Here is a 17,026-nt window from a genome sequence, read left to right on the forward strand (position 1 = left end):
GTCTGAGAGGAGGATTTCACATTTAGTTTTAATTGGATTTTAACACTCACTGAAAGACATTGTGAAGTTAATTAACTGGTTCACAGTTTATGAAGAATTTCCAAGAACGTGGAAAGATTACATTACTGAATCCAGCTGTTTTGTTTTATCGTGACAATTACTGTGGACATTCAATTTTCTTTCTAAACTAAAAGCAAGAATAATTTATTTGCTCATATAAAAAAACGAAACTCAGAATCCTTGAAATAATATTTATTTCTAACACTGCACTGTAATGGAAGTGTAGAGAAACTTTTATAGACAGGATATATTCACTCTGCTCTGTACGTGCTAAGTGTTAATAAAAGTCAGGAAAAAGATCAACTGTTTGTGCTATGTTCTCATGAGCACACAGCTAGCTGTATAAACTCCACTCCATCCAGATGAGAATATATTTCATGGTGTTTTCTGCACAGAGCTATAATACTGCTGGAAATAATCCTTTAAAAAGATAACATGAGAAAACTATTTAGTTAAAAGCTTAGTTTTTTGAAGCAGAACTTAAAGAGACCTTGAGTGTCAGCAATAAATATTAAATAATCTCATCAGTTTTTATATTTTAATTAGCCACCTCCCCTTTATTCCTCCCTCCCCCCCACCCCGCACAACTGGATGTAAAGAACAAAAAAAAAAAAACAAAAAAAACAATGGGTAGAGCAATGAGGGCATAAGCAGTAAACTTGTCTACCTGCATTGGACGCCTATATTTCCTGCAGGCTGTGACGTGGGCAATAACACTTGCATGAGTCTCTTTGCTGACGTTAATTCCATTCACTTTAATTATGCACTGTCCAGGGTGGAGACCTGCTGCAGCTGCCACAGTCCCTTTAAAAACAATTGTGAAAGTTGCCAAATTCCATGCTAAAAGATCCCCTTTTAAACATACAGTCCAAGTGCCTCATTCTGCCTCAGTATCTGCTACTATTGATTCTTGCATGACTATTGCTAGTACAATAGAGTTCTGAAGTCAATGAGACTCTGCAAAGATTCAGGGTTCCATGCTAGAGGATCCCCAGTGTGGGGACCATATCATAATCCTGTAGAACATTTTACTGAAAAACTGTTCAAAGAGAGCTACTACAAACCTCAGCTATATTAATTTAATTGTAATTGTCTTAGAATAAATTTCACCTGATAAAATACTGCAGAACAAGATATCCTCTGTTGGTTTTGTTGTGTCTGATTGCAAAGTTCATGTAATACTTAATAGCTTATAAAAATAATATGATGTAATGCACTATTTCACTAAAAATAACATATTGTCAACAGCCCAGTACTGATGTATAACCCAACAATAACAAACCAGTGTGCACGTGCAATTAAGGAAATGTTATTTCAGTAAGGAAACAGATTTTAATTTTAAGCTTCTAGTGTGTAATTACTAAATTACTGTAAGAATTATTTTTTAAAAACCCCTTAATATTCCTCATTTCGTAGTCAAATTCTATTGTGAAACAAATTCTGAAAAATTGTTAAACACTACCAACTGAGGCCATGGTCAGTTTGTTGCTAAATTTCCCCAGGCACCTAGCTGAAAATGCTGGGGAAGATTTGACTTTTGTAGTAAAAGAGGATAAAAAAATCTGTAATTTGAAAATAACTATAACCATTCAGAGTCCTAAACCTTTGCTCTTTGATTACAGCAAATTTCCTATTGATAAATAAAAATCAGAAGCTTTCTGACAACTCTCCCTGTAATTCAAAATAAGTCTTAAAGCAGACGAGGAGTTTCTTGTCAAACAGTATGTGAAAAATCCAAGTCCAAGGGCATTTCTGTGTATTCAGTTCTATTTTAATCTCTTTACCATTTCATGTGTAATGGAAAATGCCTAGCTTCCAGTTTAAAAAAAAACCCAAAAAACAGTCAACGGTTATTGGAATAGGAAATTTTATTAACTTTAATCATTGTGAATAAAAATGAAGAATACTCTTTGAATAAAAAATAAAATATACATTTCAGTGATTTGTTTCCATAGTAGAGTGATAACCTTGAAAAAGTGCTCTATCCACTGAACAAGTATGGCAAAGGTAGTGGCAGTGTAAAATATCTTGCCAGCATGCCTCAAACCTATTCTGGAGGGACTGGCTCTTGGAGTTCGAAGTTAGTTTGGTCTCCAGGCATATTCTATTCCTTTCTCCTCTGTTGAGATTGTCAACAAAAGATGCCAATGAAGAATGAACATGTTGCCCCCAGGCTGATACAAAATATTTGGGGCCCTCCTGCACAGTTGAATCATATTTTAACTTGCAAACTGTCTGAATTCGATAAGGAATGCATTGAAAAAATAAATTTGGAATCCCATACTATGATTTTTAACAATCACTTTTTACAGACTATAGCTGCACTTTAAATTAAGTGTCTTGAAATCACACCACAATCAGCTAATGTGGTTCCAACAAATATCTGGATTTAGAGACAAAGCTTAAACAGATCCCATTAAATAATATCCTTCAAGACTGCAGAATTGTTATTCAGACTCCAGAAAACCATGGTCCCAGTTCAGGAAAACTTTTAAGCATATGCTTAAGTGAATCCTGGTTCAGCAATTCACTTAAGCATGTGCTTATGTGCCATCGAGATCAATGGAACTAAAATATTTGCTTAAATGCTTTGATGAATAAGGATGGACAGCTGAACTGAGACCCAGGTGTGGAAGTAATTAACAGACTGGTGAGTATTCAACTCTCTGGTCTTGAAGACCTGGTTTCTGGAACCACAGCTCAGGCCAAAATTGACTGGTTCTTTCAACTGGTTGCTTTGCCAAACTTAATCATACTGCTTGGTTTAAGCCCTGGTCTACACTAGGACTTTAGGTCGAATTTAGCAGCGTTAAATAGATGTAAACCTGCACCCGTCCACATGATGAAGCCCTTTATTTCAACTTAAAGGGCTCTTAAAATCCATTTCCTTACTCCACCCCGACAAGTGGATTAGCGCTTAAATCAGCCTTGCCGGCTCGAATTTGGGGTACTGTGGACACAATTCGACGGTATTGGCCTCCGGGAGCTATCCCAGAGTGCTCCATTGTTACTGCTCTGGACAGCACTCTCAACTCAGATGCACGATTGTCTGCCGTTGCTCTGATGGAGGGAGGGGCGACTGATGACATGGCTTACAGGGTTGGCTTACAGGGAGTTAAAATCAACAAATGGGGTGGCTTTATATCAAGGAGTATTTCAGGCAGGACTTCACGGAGGGTTCCAATCAGAAATGGTACACCTCAGTTATTGTTCTTATTGGAACAAGCAGGTTGGTCTGGCCTCTGATTGATACATGGCTAGATTTACCTCGCTGCACCTTCTCTGTGAGTGACTGCAGTATGACCTAGAGGAATGAGTCCCCTAGATGGGGGGGCGGGGAGGAGGCGGGGTTTCAAATGAGTACAAAACAAATCTGGTCTATTTCTTGTTTTGATCCACTCCATCTATCTTTTACATCTTTGGCTGGCAGCAGATGGTGCAGAAGGACTGCATACCATCCACATCTCACGGCTGCTCGGCAGAAGATGGTACAAGAGGACTGCTAGCAATCCGTATCGCCTGCCTGCTCACTATAAGATGGTTCAATAGGACTGACTGCAGGACTAAAGAGAATGACCTGATCAAGTCACTCCAAATTTAGTCCCTGCGCCCATGTCTGCCCAGGCGCTCCTGATCGACCTCACAGAGGTGACCAGGAGCACCTCGGACATGACAATGACGGCTACCAGTCCTACTATACTGTCTGCTGCCATAAGGCAATGGGTTGCTGCTGCTGTGTAGCAATGCAGTACCACGTCTGCCAGCACCCAGGAGACATACGGTGACGGTGAGCTGAGCGGGCTCCATGCTTGCCGTGGTATGGCGTCTGCACGGGTAACCCAGGAAAAAAGGCGCAAAATGATTGTCTGCCCTTTCTTTCCTGGAGGGAGGGAGAGAAGGGGGGCCTGATGACATGTACCCAGAACCACCCACGGCAATGTTTTAGCCCCATCAGGCATTGGGATCTCAACCCAGAATTACAATGGGCAGCGGAGACTGCGGGAACAGTGGGATAGCTACCCACAGTGCAACACTCCGGAAGTCGACGCTTGCCTCAGTACTGTGGAAGCACTCCGCTGAGTTAATGCTCTTAATGCACTTAGAGCATTTTCTGTGGGGACACACACTCGAATATATAAAACCGATTTCTAAAAAAACAACTTCTATAAATTCGACCTAATTTCGTAGTGTAGACATACCCTAAGGTTTCTCAGTTACAGGAGGGTAAATTGCCACAGCACAGGCTAAAAATATGGTTTTAATGAGCTCTGCATTTCACAATACACAACAGATTGTTTACTATAGTCAGAGATAGGGAATTTGAGAATTCTGCTCCTCATCAGTGTCAGAACAGCAATCCAGAGTACATTGGGTTAAAGAGTTGGCAAATGTTTGGCAATCATGTCACAGAAAGGACATAAAACACTATTTAGAGCAAACATCTGTAGTTAGTAAAATGGTCTAAGTCACTGGAGCCCAGAGCTGTATGAAAGGATTTGTCCAAACTGCACATATGTTCTCAAGAGGGTTTTCAGATGAGTCAGACCATAAACATGTAATTTAATAACTAAGTAGCCTTTAGAACGTTGCTTCCAAATGCCATTTTCTGAATCAATTATTTTTGCATTTCATAATTATTCCTGAATCTGTAAAGGATATTTGACCTTAAAACCTATATAAGTGTTACTTAAAGAACTAATCTAAATATTTGTAAAAACCAAAAAAGAGAGTCTAAATTTTAGCAATACTAGCCTATTCATAAGACAGTATTTTCAATGACTACCTATTTACCATCTGTTATGCTTGTAACAAAATAACATTCTGCAGATTTTTCAAGGTTCAAAACTATTAAAAATCTTATTAGGAAGTTTGAGTTAATGGTGTTTGTCTCAACAGGGAAGAATACGTAAACTGAAATTATAATTGTAAGTGTGATCGACCTCGACCAGGCCTAATAAGATGTTAGACAGATGATTACCATGGTCCCATTCAGCTCCTGTTTCTTACCTCTCCCAACAGCATGGACAACCGATGGACCAAAGCCCCGGATTTGGAATCCAAGCCCCTCTGCAGAGTCAGGGATCTTCACTGTCCTAATACCAACAGAGATTTAAGATCAAACATCAGATGTTAACATTTTGTTCTTTAAAGTAAAGATTGGTCACAGTGGGAAAAATAACAGGTAGTTAAAATCTGCTTAAACTCCTCCCTGCTATTTCTCATAATTTTTAAAAATACAAAGAGCTAAAGGAAAGGAAAGATGGTTAGGCTAAAGCTATTTATTCATTTATATTCTGTCCTATAGTGCTCATCACTGACTACCTAAGCATTTCACACACAGAATGATTTTACCTTCACAATACCCATGAAAGCAGGAGAATATTATTCCATTTTAAAAAGAGAACTCAGTAAAATAGAGATTAAGGCCTACATTTTCAAAAGTGTCTACCGATTTGGGGGTCATCTATTTTTTGACCCCATATGAAACACTTTGAAGGAGCCTGGTTTTCAGACATTTCTGTTTTACATTATTGCTGTATTTACCTTATAATGCTATCGAAAAATGAAAAATGTGTCAGTAAGGACTACAGGGTAAACTTTTTCATTTGAAGTTCCTATAGACAATATTTGAAAAATTCAGAAAAATTGAAAACTTTTCTCCCAAAATTCCAATTTTAAGAAAAAGCTGAATTTTAATGAAAATTTCCATCCAGTTCTATGAATTACAGAGAAAGTCACAGAAGTACAAATAGGAGCAAAAAAGATAGAGGACTGATCATGATGCTCTTATTCAGTAAGGACATTGAAACTTGGCCCAGAGATAATAGCATGATGAGACTGTAAGACTAAACAGTTGAACTGTTATGAGAAAGGTAATTCTATTTCATGGAAAATTTCAATATTTCAAATTGGTTTTGTTCCAATTTGGAATGAAAACCAATAATTTCAAAATTCTGGGCAGAGGTACAGGCACTGGAGTCCCCAGCTCACAGGTAGTCCACCTGGTGGACTCCCACAGAGCCACAGACCTTGGTAGCCCTGAGATCCTCAACTCCTGAATACAGTGACTGCTGGGCTCCTAGGGAGCTGTGGACTCTAGATGCTTTGGGAGCCCAGGCTGCTGAGGAGCCGAGAGCCTGGAATCCAGAGGTCCGAAGTTCTCAGCTTCCCAAAAGTCCATCAGACAGGCTGCCAAGGAGCTGGGAAACCTGGCAAGGTTCTGCTGGAACTTTGTCAGAATAGAACTGCTTCCGGAGAACATTTCAATTTTGACGAATCAGCAAATTCTAGTGAAAAAATATACTCTCCTTAGGCTTCAGAGGCCAAGCTCCAGCCCAACTAGTGAGAGCTCCACAAGACCGAATCAGTCGACCTGGGCTGGGAGGTTTGCTGCTGTGGGCTGTGTAGATGTACCCTTAGGCACTATGGTAATAAACAATAATAATAATTTTGAGAATTGGAAAGAGATAAATGTAATTTTAAAATACATTCATATAATATTGTAAAAAAAAAAAAAAAGTACTTTGTTGAGTATAAACCAGCATCATTACTTCACTTCTTGTTTATAGCAGGGGAAGCTGAAAATATGATTGGCACTTGGAGACAATTGTAGGCAGAGCCTGAATCCAAAACTTTTTGCAGCCCAGGCGTCTCTCTAAAAACTGACTTATTTTACAAACAGATTTTTAAAGACTGTTGGATATTAACTAAAGCTGGAGAAAACTCAATGGTCTCACTTTGTAAAATTTCCACACAAAATGCATTATATAAGCATCTCTCCCTACTTCATACACATACTCTGGGGGAAACTATGTAAGATCCAAGTCTTGTAGTACTCATTAGTTTAAGTTGGCTTTGTGTTGTGGACAAAAGCTGAGACATATTCATTTTCACTTAGGTCTACACAGGTGAAGGCCAAAGCGCTGACCCAGTGCACCAACCAGCCTGTAAATGTTAAATTTTTCTATTTTTACCAATATGGGACTCAATCCTGAAGCTTTTGTTCACAAGTAGTTCCACTGTCTTCAACTGGAGTTTTTTCCTGAATAAGGAATTCAGGATCAAGCCTCTCCCTAGAGCACTGTTTTAGCAGAGACTGGTAAATTTTGCAATTAACCATCCCACAACTCATCCTTGAGAACATTCATAACACATGCTAAGACAAACAGTAATCAATCCTATAGTCTTCCCTCACTAGTCACTGGATAAAGTTGTCTTAGAGATAGGGTATCCAGGAATGCAGGAAACTGCTTTCATATATGAACCCTTAAATATTGGACAGAAGCCTGATGAAAACTTAATGAAATAGCTGTTTATTATATTTGCTGTATATAGTATATTGCACTTTAAATTTGGTTCTTAATAGAGAGGCCTTTACCCTGCAGACTGTGCCAGGAAAGGGAAACAATAAATACATTTTTTAAAACAAAAAACAAAAGAGAAGAAACTAAAGGTTAAGACACACCCTAAATACATACATACATACATACATACATAATTACAAAGATATAGGGGTACATTGTGCCTTCAGACACAGCCCCAACAAAAGGTAGTATATAAAATGCATCATCCCAAGAGTACATTCAGAGAGCCACTCCTCTAGGACACAATTCTTTCTTTGCTTTCCCCCTTTTATTTTGTGTGGGTTTTTATTAGCTGCGACATCCCAGTGCCAAGATGCCCCTCCTGCTCACAGATGTGGATGGGAGGACAATTCTCTTTTCTTCCAGTGCAGACCCACACCACGGTTAGCCTGTGCATGTGTATAAGGGGGAGGGTGATTCTGATTCCCCCTGTTCTGTGCAGCCATGTAGTCCAAGTCACAATCTAGTCCTTAGTGTAATTTTGGGCCTGACTCTCTGCTCTCTTAGGCTAGTGTAAAGTAGGAGTAACTCCATTAAATTTAATGGACCTATGTGATGTAAGTAACGGTTAAATCAGGCCTTTCATTCCACTGTTTCTATTGAACACATGTATTTAAGGCTTAGGCGTAGATGAAAAGAACTGAAGAAGTTGCACAGTAAACAGGCACTCCATATTTCTTTTACATTAAGGGAACGCCAGTCACGTAAGAATTGTCAAAAACATTATATTGTGAAAAGTCCAACTGTTAATAAAGATCTTGAGGGGTTACTTTTTAATCCTATGTACTTTATTTGTAGAACAAGAACAGAAATGCAAAACACCGCTTAGATCATTGCGTCTAACCCTGGTGAGGTCAGGACATAGTCCCCAGACAGAGGAAGTTTGTTAAAAACAGAATGTCAGCTAAGTGGGTCAAAATTGCCTATATATTCAGAGAAACTTCATTTATATTTGTATTCTACGTGTATTTAAAATGACAGACTTGAACGTAAAAAGTGACTGATGTTTTCCCTTTGCTGTTGTTGGCAGATAAATGTTATACAGATAAACTTAAAGCAGATTGATTAGATGTGGGGCCTGGCATGTTGATATTTTATCAATCATTTTATTATTCAAGAACAATACTTTTGCTTGCTCAGATAAGTGTATATGGGCCATTTAAGCAATTTAAATAACCTTTCAGCAATAGTACACCTTATTCCAATAATGCAGTAACATTAAATCAATGCTGTCTTTCCTGTTTACTACCTAGACATTTGCCTTCTAGAATTCACTTGAGTTATCTTTTTTTTAAATTCCCAAAACAGGAAGCACAACTTACTCCCTTGGTTTTGTGCTCACGAGTACCCTGAGGGGCCTTCTGCTGTTTAAGCATGCTTTCAGGAAGCAATCCACTTCATTGAAGGGTCTCAGAAAAACTAGGTCACCATTAATGGCAAATATCTTCTTCCCAACTTCCAGGCCTGCCATCTAGGTGGGGGGGGGGAAAAGAAACAACACTTGAGCATTTTGCTTTGTTTTGTTCTTGCTGTTTTGTTTTGTTCTAGGTTTGGTTTTTATAACCACCATTGTATTGATTTTGTCAGCCTATAGACAAACCCATTAGGAGTCAGTGATATAGACAATCTTTCTAGTCTCCTCCACACAGCATGCACAAAACAGCTCTAACCTATACCTGGCAAAAAGTGGTTTGTAAACTCCAAGTTTCACAAGCACCTAGCATAAAGGGCCCTGATCTTGACTAGGCCCTTTGGACACTACTGAAGTACAAATCAATAGTCTTAATTATTAATATAATGTAGATAATGTGACAGATCTTATTGGGCCAACTATTATTGTTACCAATTAACTAATTTCCCTTCCTGTTGTTCTCTAAAGAAACTGAAACTTACTTTCAAATATAGATGCTAGCTGAATATTTTAAGAAGTATGTGAATATTTCATAAGTTACAAAAACAAACCATAAACTCCAAAGTTTTGAGTTTCACACCTTTGAGTGAGGTATACAACACATCAGGTCAGAGACCCTTTAAATTATTGGCCAACTAGGGAAGAAACTACTTCCAGCTAGAATGTTGCAGGATGTACTGAGCTGCTCAAGGCATCCTCCAAGTCTTATTGCCATTTGGGAACAGGGCTGTACTAGACAGTTGACAAAACACAACGGAATTACGGAAAGATAACAGAGCTGGACTCAGGCTGGATATAACCCTATGGTTGCACCATACCTCTTATTTGTTGTGTTTTCTTTAGGGCTGTTGATTAATTGCAGTTAACTCATGCGATTAACTCAAAAAAATTAACTGCAATTAAAAAAATTAATTGTGATTAATCACACTGTTAAACAATAGAATACCAACTGAAATGTATTAAATATTTTGGATGTTTTTCTACATTTTCAAATATATTAATTTCTATTACAACACAGAATACAAAGTGTACAGTGGTCACCTTATATTATTATTTTTATTACAAATATTTGCACAGTAAAAACGATAAACAAAAGAAATAGTATTTTTCAATTCACCTCATACAAGTACTGTAGTGCAATCTCTTTATCGTGAAAGTGTAACTTCCAAACATAGATTATATTTGTTACATAACTGCACTCAAAAACAAAACAATGTAAAACTCTAGAGCCTGCAAGTCCACTCAATCCTACTTCTTGTTCAGCCACTTGCTAAGACAAACAAGTTTGTTTACATTTACGGGAGATATTGCTGACTGCTTCTTATTTACAATGTCAACTGAAAGTGAAAACAGGCATTTGCATGGCACCTTTGTAGCTGGCGCTGCAAGGTATTTACATGCCAGATATGCTAAACATTCATATATCCCTTCATGCTTTGGCCACCATTCTAGAGGACATGCTTCCATGCTGATAATGCTCTGTTAAAAAAAAATGTGTTAATTAAATTTGTGACTGAACTCCCTGGGGAAGAACTGTATGTCTCCTGTTCTATTTTACCCACATTCTGCCATGTATTTCATGTAACAGCAGTCTTGAATGATGACCCAGCACATGTTCATTTTAAGAACACTTTCACAGCAGATTTGACAAAACACAAAGAAGGTACCAATGTGAAATTTCTAAGGATAGATACAGCACTCGACCCAAGGTTTAAGAACCTGAAGTGCCATCCAAAATCTGAAAGGGACTTGGTGTGGAGAATGCTTTCAGATGTCTTTAAAAAGCAACACTCTGATGCGGAAACTACAGAACCCAAATCAACAAAAAAGAAAATCAACCTTCTGCTGGTGGCATCTGATTCAGATCATGAAAATGAACATGCATCGGTTCGCTCTGCTTTGGATCATTATCAAGCAGACCACATCATCAGCATGGACACATGTCTTCTGGAATGGTGACTGAAGCATGAAGGGACATATGAATCTTTAGCGCATCTGGCACGTAAATATCTTGCGATGCCGGCTACAACAGTGCCATGCGAAAGCCTGTTGTCTGGCTATGCCAAAAGAATGACAGGAGACATTAGATATGAGTTTAATCAGGCTGCAACTTTATTATTAGATGTCTGGGACTAACCCAGCAAATAAAATGTGCAGTTCAGGTGAAAACACCCACAATTCACTGGGGTGGGGAGGTGCTTTTTTCAGCCCCCCCCTCCCCCCCCCATTTTCATCCAGGTCCCTCCAGCAATTTCTGTGCTGGGACCTTACCAACCACCTCCCCTCGTAGGAGGGGTTAAGTTGGACTATAATGATGGGGGGGTTGGCTCCCTGCTGTACCAATCAGAGGAGTCCCCAACTGCCTCTGGCTTGCTCAATTACCAAGCACCTCTCCTTAATTCCTTTTCCAAGCCATTTATCCGTTCTTTTGTGCCTTAATTTATGGAGTACCTGCACTGAACATCCGCTATACACTTAAATAAAGAGCTGCGACATATGGCCTACTGCCCATCATGCTATGCATGAACAGAGCCCACCTGAACCTGCTGCGAGGAAGGTGAAACCCCCCCCAACACACACCTGGCCAATATGGCATTAAGGGAAAAATTCCTTCCCAGCCCTCCTTAACGGGGTGGCTAGCGTAATGCCCACAGCAAATATAGCTAAACACCTGGCATATTTGTGACCTAAATAGGGAGGAAGGGTGGGTGCTGCCCAGCCTGTTCTGAGTGAATGAGGGGGAGGGGCCAGGCCCAGGCTGACCTTTTAAAACCCCTCATTCCTAGGTGGTGAGTCATCCACCATGCTGACTGCTTTTTCAGCAGTTTACATCTCCCCTCCTCCCACAAGGCAGAAAGTATTGCCCTCTTCTCCTGGCTAGCCAGACAACTCCTTTCCTGGCCCCTGGCTTAAAGTGCAGGGCGGTGATTCTCACTTTCAGGTGACATTGTAAACAAGACATGGGCAGCATTATCTCCTGCAAATTGTAACCAAACTTGTTTGAGCAATTGGCTGAAGTAGGACTGAGGGGACTTGTAGGTTCTAAAGTTTTACATTGTTTTATTTTTGAATGCAGTTATTTTTTGTACATAATTCTACATTAGTAAGTTCAACTTTCATTATAAAGAGATTGCACTACAGTACTTGTATTAGGTTGTAATAAAAAATAAATATAAAATGAGCACTGTACACTTTGTATTCTGTGTTCTAATTGAAATCAATATACTTGAAAATGAGAAAACATCCAAAAATATTTAAATAAAGGGTATTCTATTATTGTTTAACAGTGCAATTAATCATGTGATTAATCACGATTAATTTTTTTAATCGCTTGACAGCCCTAGACTCCTTTTATACTAATCCCTATCCCACAGTGAGATGTAAAGGCCTTTAAAACCATCTCTAAAAATCTCTTTTGTAAAATAAAAACTCAGATAGAATATTTTACTGTCACACTTCTCTGTATAAGTACAGTAAGTCCCATTCATGTCAATGTGAATTCTGTATATACCCCACCGAGGTCTATCTGAAGCAATGCTAACGTAAACACAAGCCCTCTAACTTACTCATGCAACATCTCAAACTCTATATTTTACATTATTACAAATAAAAACCATAAAAGCCTTGACACACACCACATTTATGGGAAATAAATCAAATCTATGTCTGAAGGGTAACACACGTTTTATTTTCATTCATTACATTTTCTTCTCAACAGTGCTTCTGCCACTCATGAATAAAGATGCCACTGTACTCTATGTAGCAAATGAAAATAAATATATTTGTAATTTATGTATTGTATCTCTAAGTTCATATATTCGAAATCATAAGTAAAAATAAAATGATAGCAATAGCAAGTCACAACTCGATTATAAACAAAAAATGATACAATTAAAAACAACACTTTTTTTCTCGAAAAAACAGCCAAATTAAAACACTACATTATCTTAAATTTTCAAAATTGTATATCAAAACACAGATGTAAGTGTACATTTGTGAACATTACCATAAAACAGAGCAAAATATCAGACTATATATTAATATATGTTACCTCAGCATTTGACCCCTTCTCCACTAATTTAATAATTGGTACTTTGTTTTTGTCTTCTAAACCAAAACCATAGCTGCCTTCATTAGATTTAATCTGAAAAATAAAAATAAAATTACACAATTTGCCTTTCCATTAAACAATAACGTGTGGTGTTTATTTAACATTACTGAATCCTATTTATTGCTTGCCAAAACACATTATCGTTCAATTTGTTTACTTACCAGTAGTGATTTGGCTATGACATTTTCCACTACTTTTAAATCATGTTTCATAAGCCTGTGCTTCATATTTGATCCTTCCATTTCTTCATCCGCAAAAAAGCGAAAAAGAAGTGGCTCATCTTTAAATTCACTTTTTTCTAAGACTGTATGATACAAAATTCAAAGATTAATCCTTTTATTAGGAATTCCCGAACATATGTTTTAAAAACAGTTAAATATTGGTAAAGCGCTTCCATAGATTAAATGCTACAAAGCAATTTTTGAGTTAATTCTACTCTAGAGGAGTTTGAATTTTCATAATAAATTACACTTTCTAATTGTGTATTTTCAAATGAATAAAAAAATTTTAAACAAATAATGGCTGAACGGCAGTTGAGGCCTCCCCTCTTCCATTTCTCCCAGTTTCTCTAAAACGCTGTGGGGGAAATCATCTTTTCCATTGTTTCAATCAGAAGACCCATGTCTTGAATCTTCTTATTGGCTTCTTGTCTCCTCTGATGGCATCAAATTTAACCTCCTTGTCATCAACTTCAAAACCCTACATATACCTCTTATTCCCCATTTTTCCTCTTCTTACTCTAGACACCCTCCTGATATTCTTGTCTTCCTCTTCCCCGGGGCACTCTCTCCTACTCTCTGCTTCACACTTGGTCATGCTCCTCCAATACTCACCTCTTTCTCATTCACCAAATGCCTCTTTTCTCTTCTTTAATTGCTCTTTAGAATGTCACTTCTTATAGCAATCCTTCCTACTTTCTTCTCACATTAGTTCCCACATTCTCCCTTTACTGAACTCTTGTGCCATGTCTGGTCTTTCTGCATTAGTGTTGTCTAATGGAAACTGTGAATGCATCTGGGCAGGAATCATGTCTTTGTCAGCATCCTGGGCAAGGGAGGCACGACTAATGGCAGGAGCTTGGGATTCCAGAACTGAAGCCAGGGGTCAGAGCCAGAAACAGGGTCAAGAGTCGAGCTGAGGGGCTTATATAGGGACAAGGAGCCAATCAGGGATCACTAAGACCACTGTCAGCCAGATTCCTTGAGGCAGAACGTCCCATGGCATTGAACCTCAGTGGATTGAGGGTCACAGGAAGTGGCCCAGTTAGACCCACTGCTGGGTAGTACTGTGCGAATGTTGGTTGCTTAGTAACCCTCCAGCCCTGAGTTCAAGTCCCATTGATCCTGACATTATTACAGCACCTCCCAGAGGGAACTTGGGGGCACCCTGGTGGAATATATAAGCAGCCCTTGATGTAAAGCAAACAATCCCACACTGGGTGTTGTTCCTTCCTTACTGTTTTAAGGTCCCTGGGGAGGGGCTTCTCCTTCATAGCTGAATGGATTAAGGACAGGAAGTTTGGGGAATGGTGGCATCCAGGAAATTATGGGGCCTGAGGATATGTGGTGACTCAGTGTGGGAGTAGTTGTGGTCAGGGAGGTATTCCCCTTTTTGGGACAGGGAATTGGCTGCCTTGTTCTGGGCTCCTGGGTGATAGTAAAATTAAAGCATGTGAAGAACAGGGCCCATCAAAGCTGTCTTTGGTTCAGCTCTTTACCCTTCTGAGATACTCCAAGTTTTTATGATCTGTATATACCTTTGAGGTGGTGGTACCATTCCTCAAAGGTGGCTTTGATTGATAGAAACTTCTTATCTAAAATCTCATAATTTTGTTCTGCTGGTGTGAGTTTATGAGAATAATAGGCACAAGGGAGCAGGTGCTGTTGGGAGCCAGATCTTTGGGAAAGTATTGCCCCAATTGCAACATTAGATGTGTCGGTCTTAACAACAAAGATCCGCATTGGACTGGGATGAATCAGGATTGAAGCATTGGTGAAGGCCATCTTGAACTGGTTGAATGCCATTTGACCAGGTGAAGGGGGTATGTTTGCAGAGGAGCTTTTTCTATGGACTATCTGTAGAGCCCTGTGCGGAAACAAAATTTGTATCTGCATCTGATCTGTGATACACAAATACGGTCTGCAGACAGTCACGGATATCTGCAGATTTGCAGGACTCTAGCTATCTGATCTTAAAACCAAGGAATGAAGTGCCTACAAAAATTAGTGAACTCCAGAAAGCATTGAAGCTCCATGATGTTCCAAAGGGCTGCCCAGGTCCAAACAGCATCCACCTTCCTGGAGTCAGTTCAGAAACCCTTACTGGACAAGATGTATCCCAATAACTCCATGGAGTGCTAGTTGAAGCTGCACTTCTCAAGATTTCACATATGCCATGTCAGTGGAGCCGATCTGGAACTGACTAGACGCGTTGAGTGTGCTGCTCAGGGCTCTCTGAGAAGAAAAATATATTGTCAAGATATCCTGGATCCAGGAGTCATAGTCTATCATGAAATATCTCATTTGCAAAGTGCTGGAATGGGGCTGTAAGACTGAATGGCATTACCAAATATTTGTAGTGGCTGTACTAGATTTGAAAGGCAGTTTTCCACTCATCCCGGCATAGAGCCACACCAGGATATAGGCTCCACACAAGTCAAGCTTGGTAAACTCCTGGGCTGATGGTAGAGTCCAACAATTCCAGAACGAGTAGGAGGGGGTACTGGTTTCTGATGGTTACCTGGTTAAGGACCAGTAATCCACACATAAAAGTAGAGTCCCATCTTTCTTTTCAACAAAAAGAACTCAGGCCCCAGCAGAGGAGGTGAAGGGATGGATAAATTCTCCTGGAGACTGGATCGCAAAGCAGTCAGCTCTGGCTCTGACATGGCATAGATGAAGCCAAAAGGTATCTTGGCTCCAGGTTCCAGCTCAATTGGACAATCATAGTCAAACTGGAGTTGGAGGGCAGCCACATTCTTTTTCTTAAAAACATCCATGTAGTCATGGTATTTGGTAGATAGGGCAGGAGTCGGGTCTAATGGGGGTCCCTGCTGGGCCACAGCCTAGGCCTATGGACTCCTCAGCAGCATCCTGAACTCAGGATAGAGAGGTGCATCTTGGACTCAAGACTCATATGATGGTGCATGCAGGCAAACTTGCGGACAGAATTCAGTGCAGAAACTGACTTTGCAGGTCATGAGTGGCCATCCACAAGATGCTGAGAATTATGAGGAAGTGTAGTGAGATCCAAACCAAAGGATCTCTCTATGGTCCTGGATAATGACGTCCAGGGGTACCGTTTCCAGTATTACTGGGCCTTAGGACAGGAGCGAGTCATCTATAGTCTCTAAAAGGTGGGTAGGGCATTTTTTGTTGCAGCGGGATGCCTAAGGCTTGTGCCATATCAGTGTCTATAAAACTGTCCACAGCCCCAGAGTCCACGAGCACTTATTAGTGGGTATTTGTAAGGGTTTCCCTGGGACATGCAGACAAACCTGGAGTTGCAAGTGCTGGGCTCACTGTGCCTTGCATGTGCTTCAGTAAGAAGTGGGGGGCAGCTTGGGGATGGATATCCCTCGGTCCAACCAGCCTGGTCCCCCTTACTGGGCCTCGGCTTGGTCATTTCCCTACTTTTTCTGTGCAAGAGCCTGTGACGGGCAGCTGGCAAGTGTGTCCAGATTCTCCACAGTAGAAACACAAGCCATGGCATCAGTGGTAATCCCTCTCCTCAAGGTCACATGATGACAGGCTGCATCAATTTGTATAGGTTCTGGGACTAGGCCACAAATGGGTACTGTGGTACATCGTGTAAGGTGGTGGTGAAGCCAACTTCCTCTCTTCATTTCACTCATTCAGCCTGTTGTCAAGGCATATAGCAAGACTGATGAAGGCATCTAGATGAGTCGGGGTTTCCACGACAGCTAGCTCATCCTTGATCTCTTCTACCAATTCCGGTGCAGATTACATGAGCTAGGCAGCTTCATTCCATTCTGTACTGGAGATGAGTTGCCTAAAGTGGGCAGCTTAGGAGGCAAACTGTCCCTGCCCTTGCCATAGTTTTCAGGGGGCTGCCTCCACC

At 39.9% G+C, this 17,026-nt stretch overlaps 1 protein-coding gene across 1 annotated transcript in view; it reads right to left on the reverse strand.

The window, feature by feature from the left end:
* Positions 1 to 17,026, reverse strand: part of PREX2 (phosphatidylinositol-3,4,5-trisphosphate dependent Rac exchange factor 2) — a 290,326-nt gene that overhangs the window by 126,432 nt on the left and 146,868 nt on the right. Inside the window, exons 16-20 of the mRNA XM_077808977.1 lie at positions 13,108 to 13,250; positions 12,887 to 12,979; positions 8,747 to 8,895; positions 5,068 to 5,153; positions 728 to 864 (exon numbers count right to left, since the gene is read on the reverse strand). Coding sequence (XP_077665103.1) covers positions 728 to 864; positions 5,068 to 5,153; positions 8,747 to 8,895; positions 12,887 to 12,979; positions 13,108 to 13,250 — 608 coding nt within the window. The remainder of the gene's footprint in view (positions 1 to 727; positions 865 to 5,067; positions 5,154 to 8,746; positions 8,896 to 12,886; positions 12,980 to 13,107; positions 13,251 to 17,026) is intronic.

The sequence above is a fragment of the Eretmochelys imbricata genome, chromosome 2, assembly GCF_965152235.1.
Source record: "Eretmochelys imbricata isolate rEreImb1 chromosome 2, rEreImb1.hap1, whole genome shotgun sequence".
NCBI classification, from domain to species: domain Eukaryota; kingdom Metazoa; phylum Chordata; order Testudines; family Cheloniidae; genus Eretmochelys; species Eretmochelys imbricata.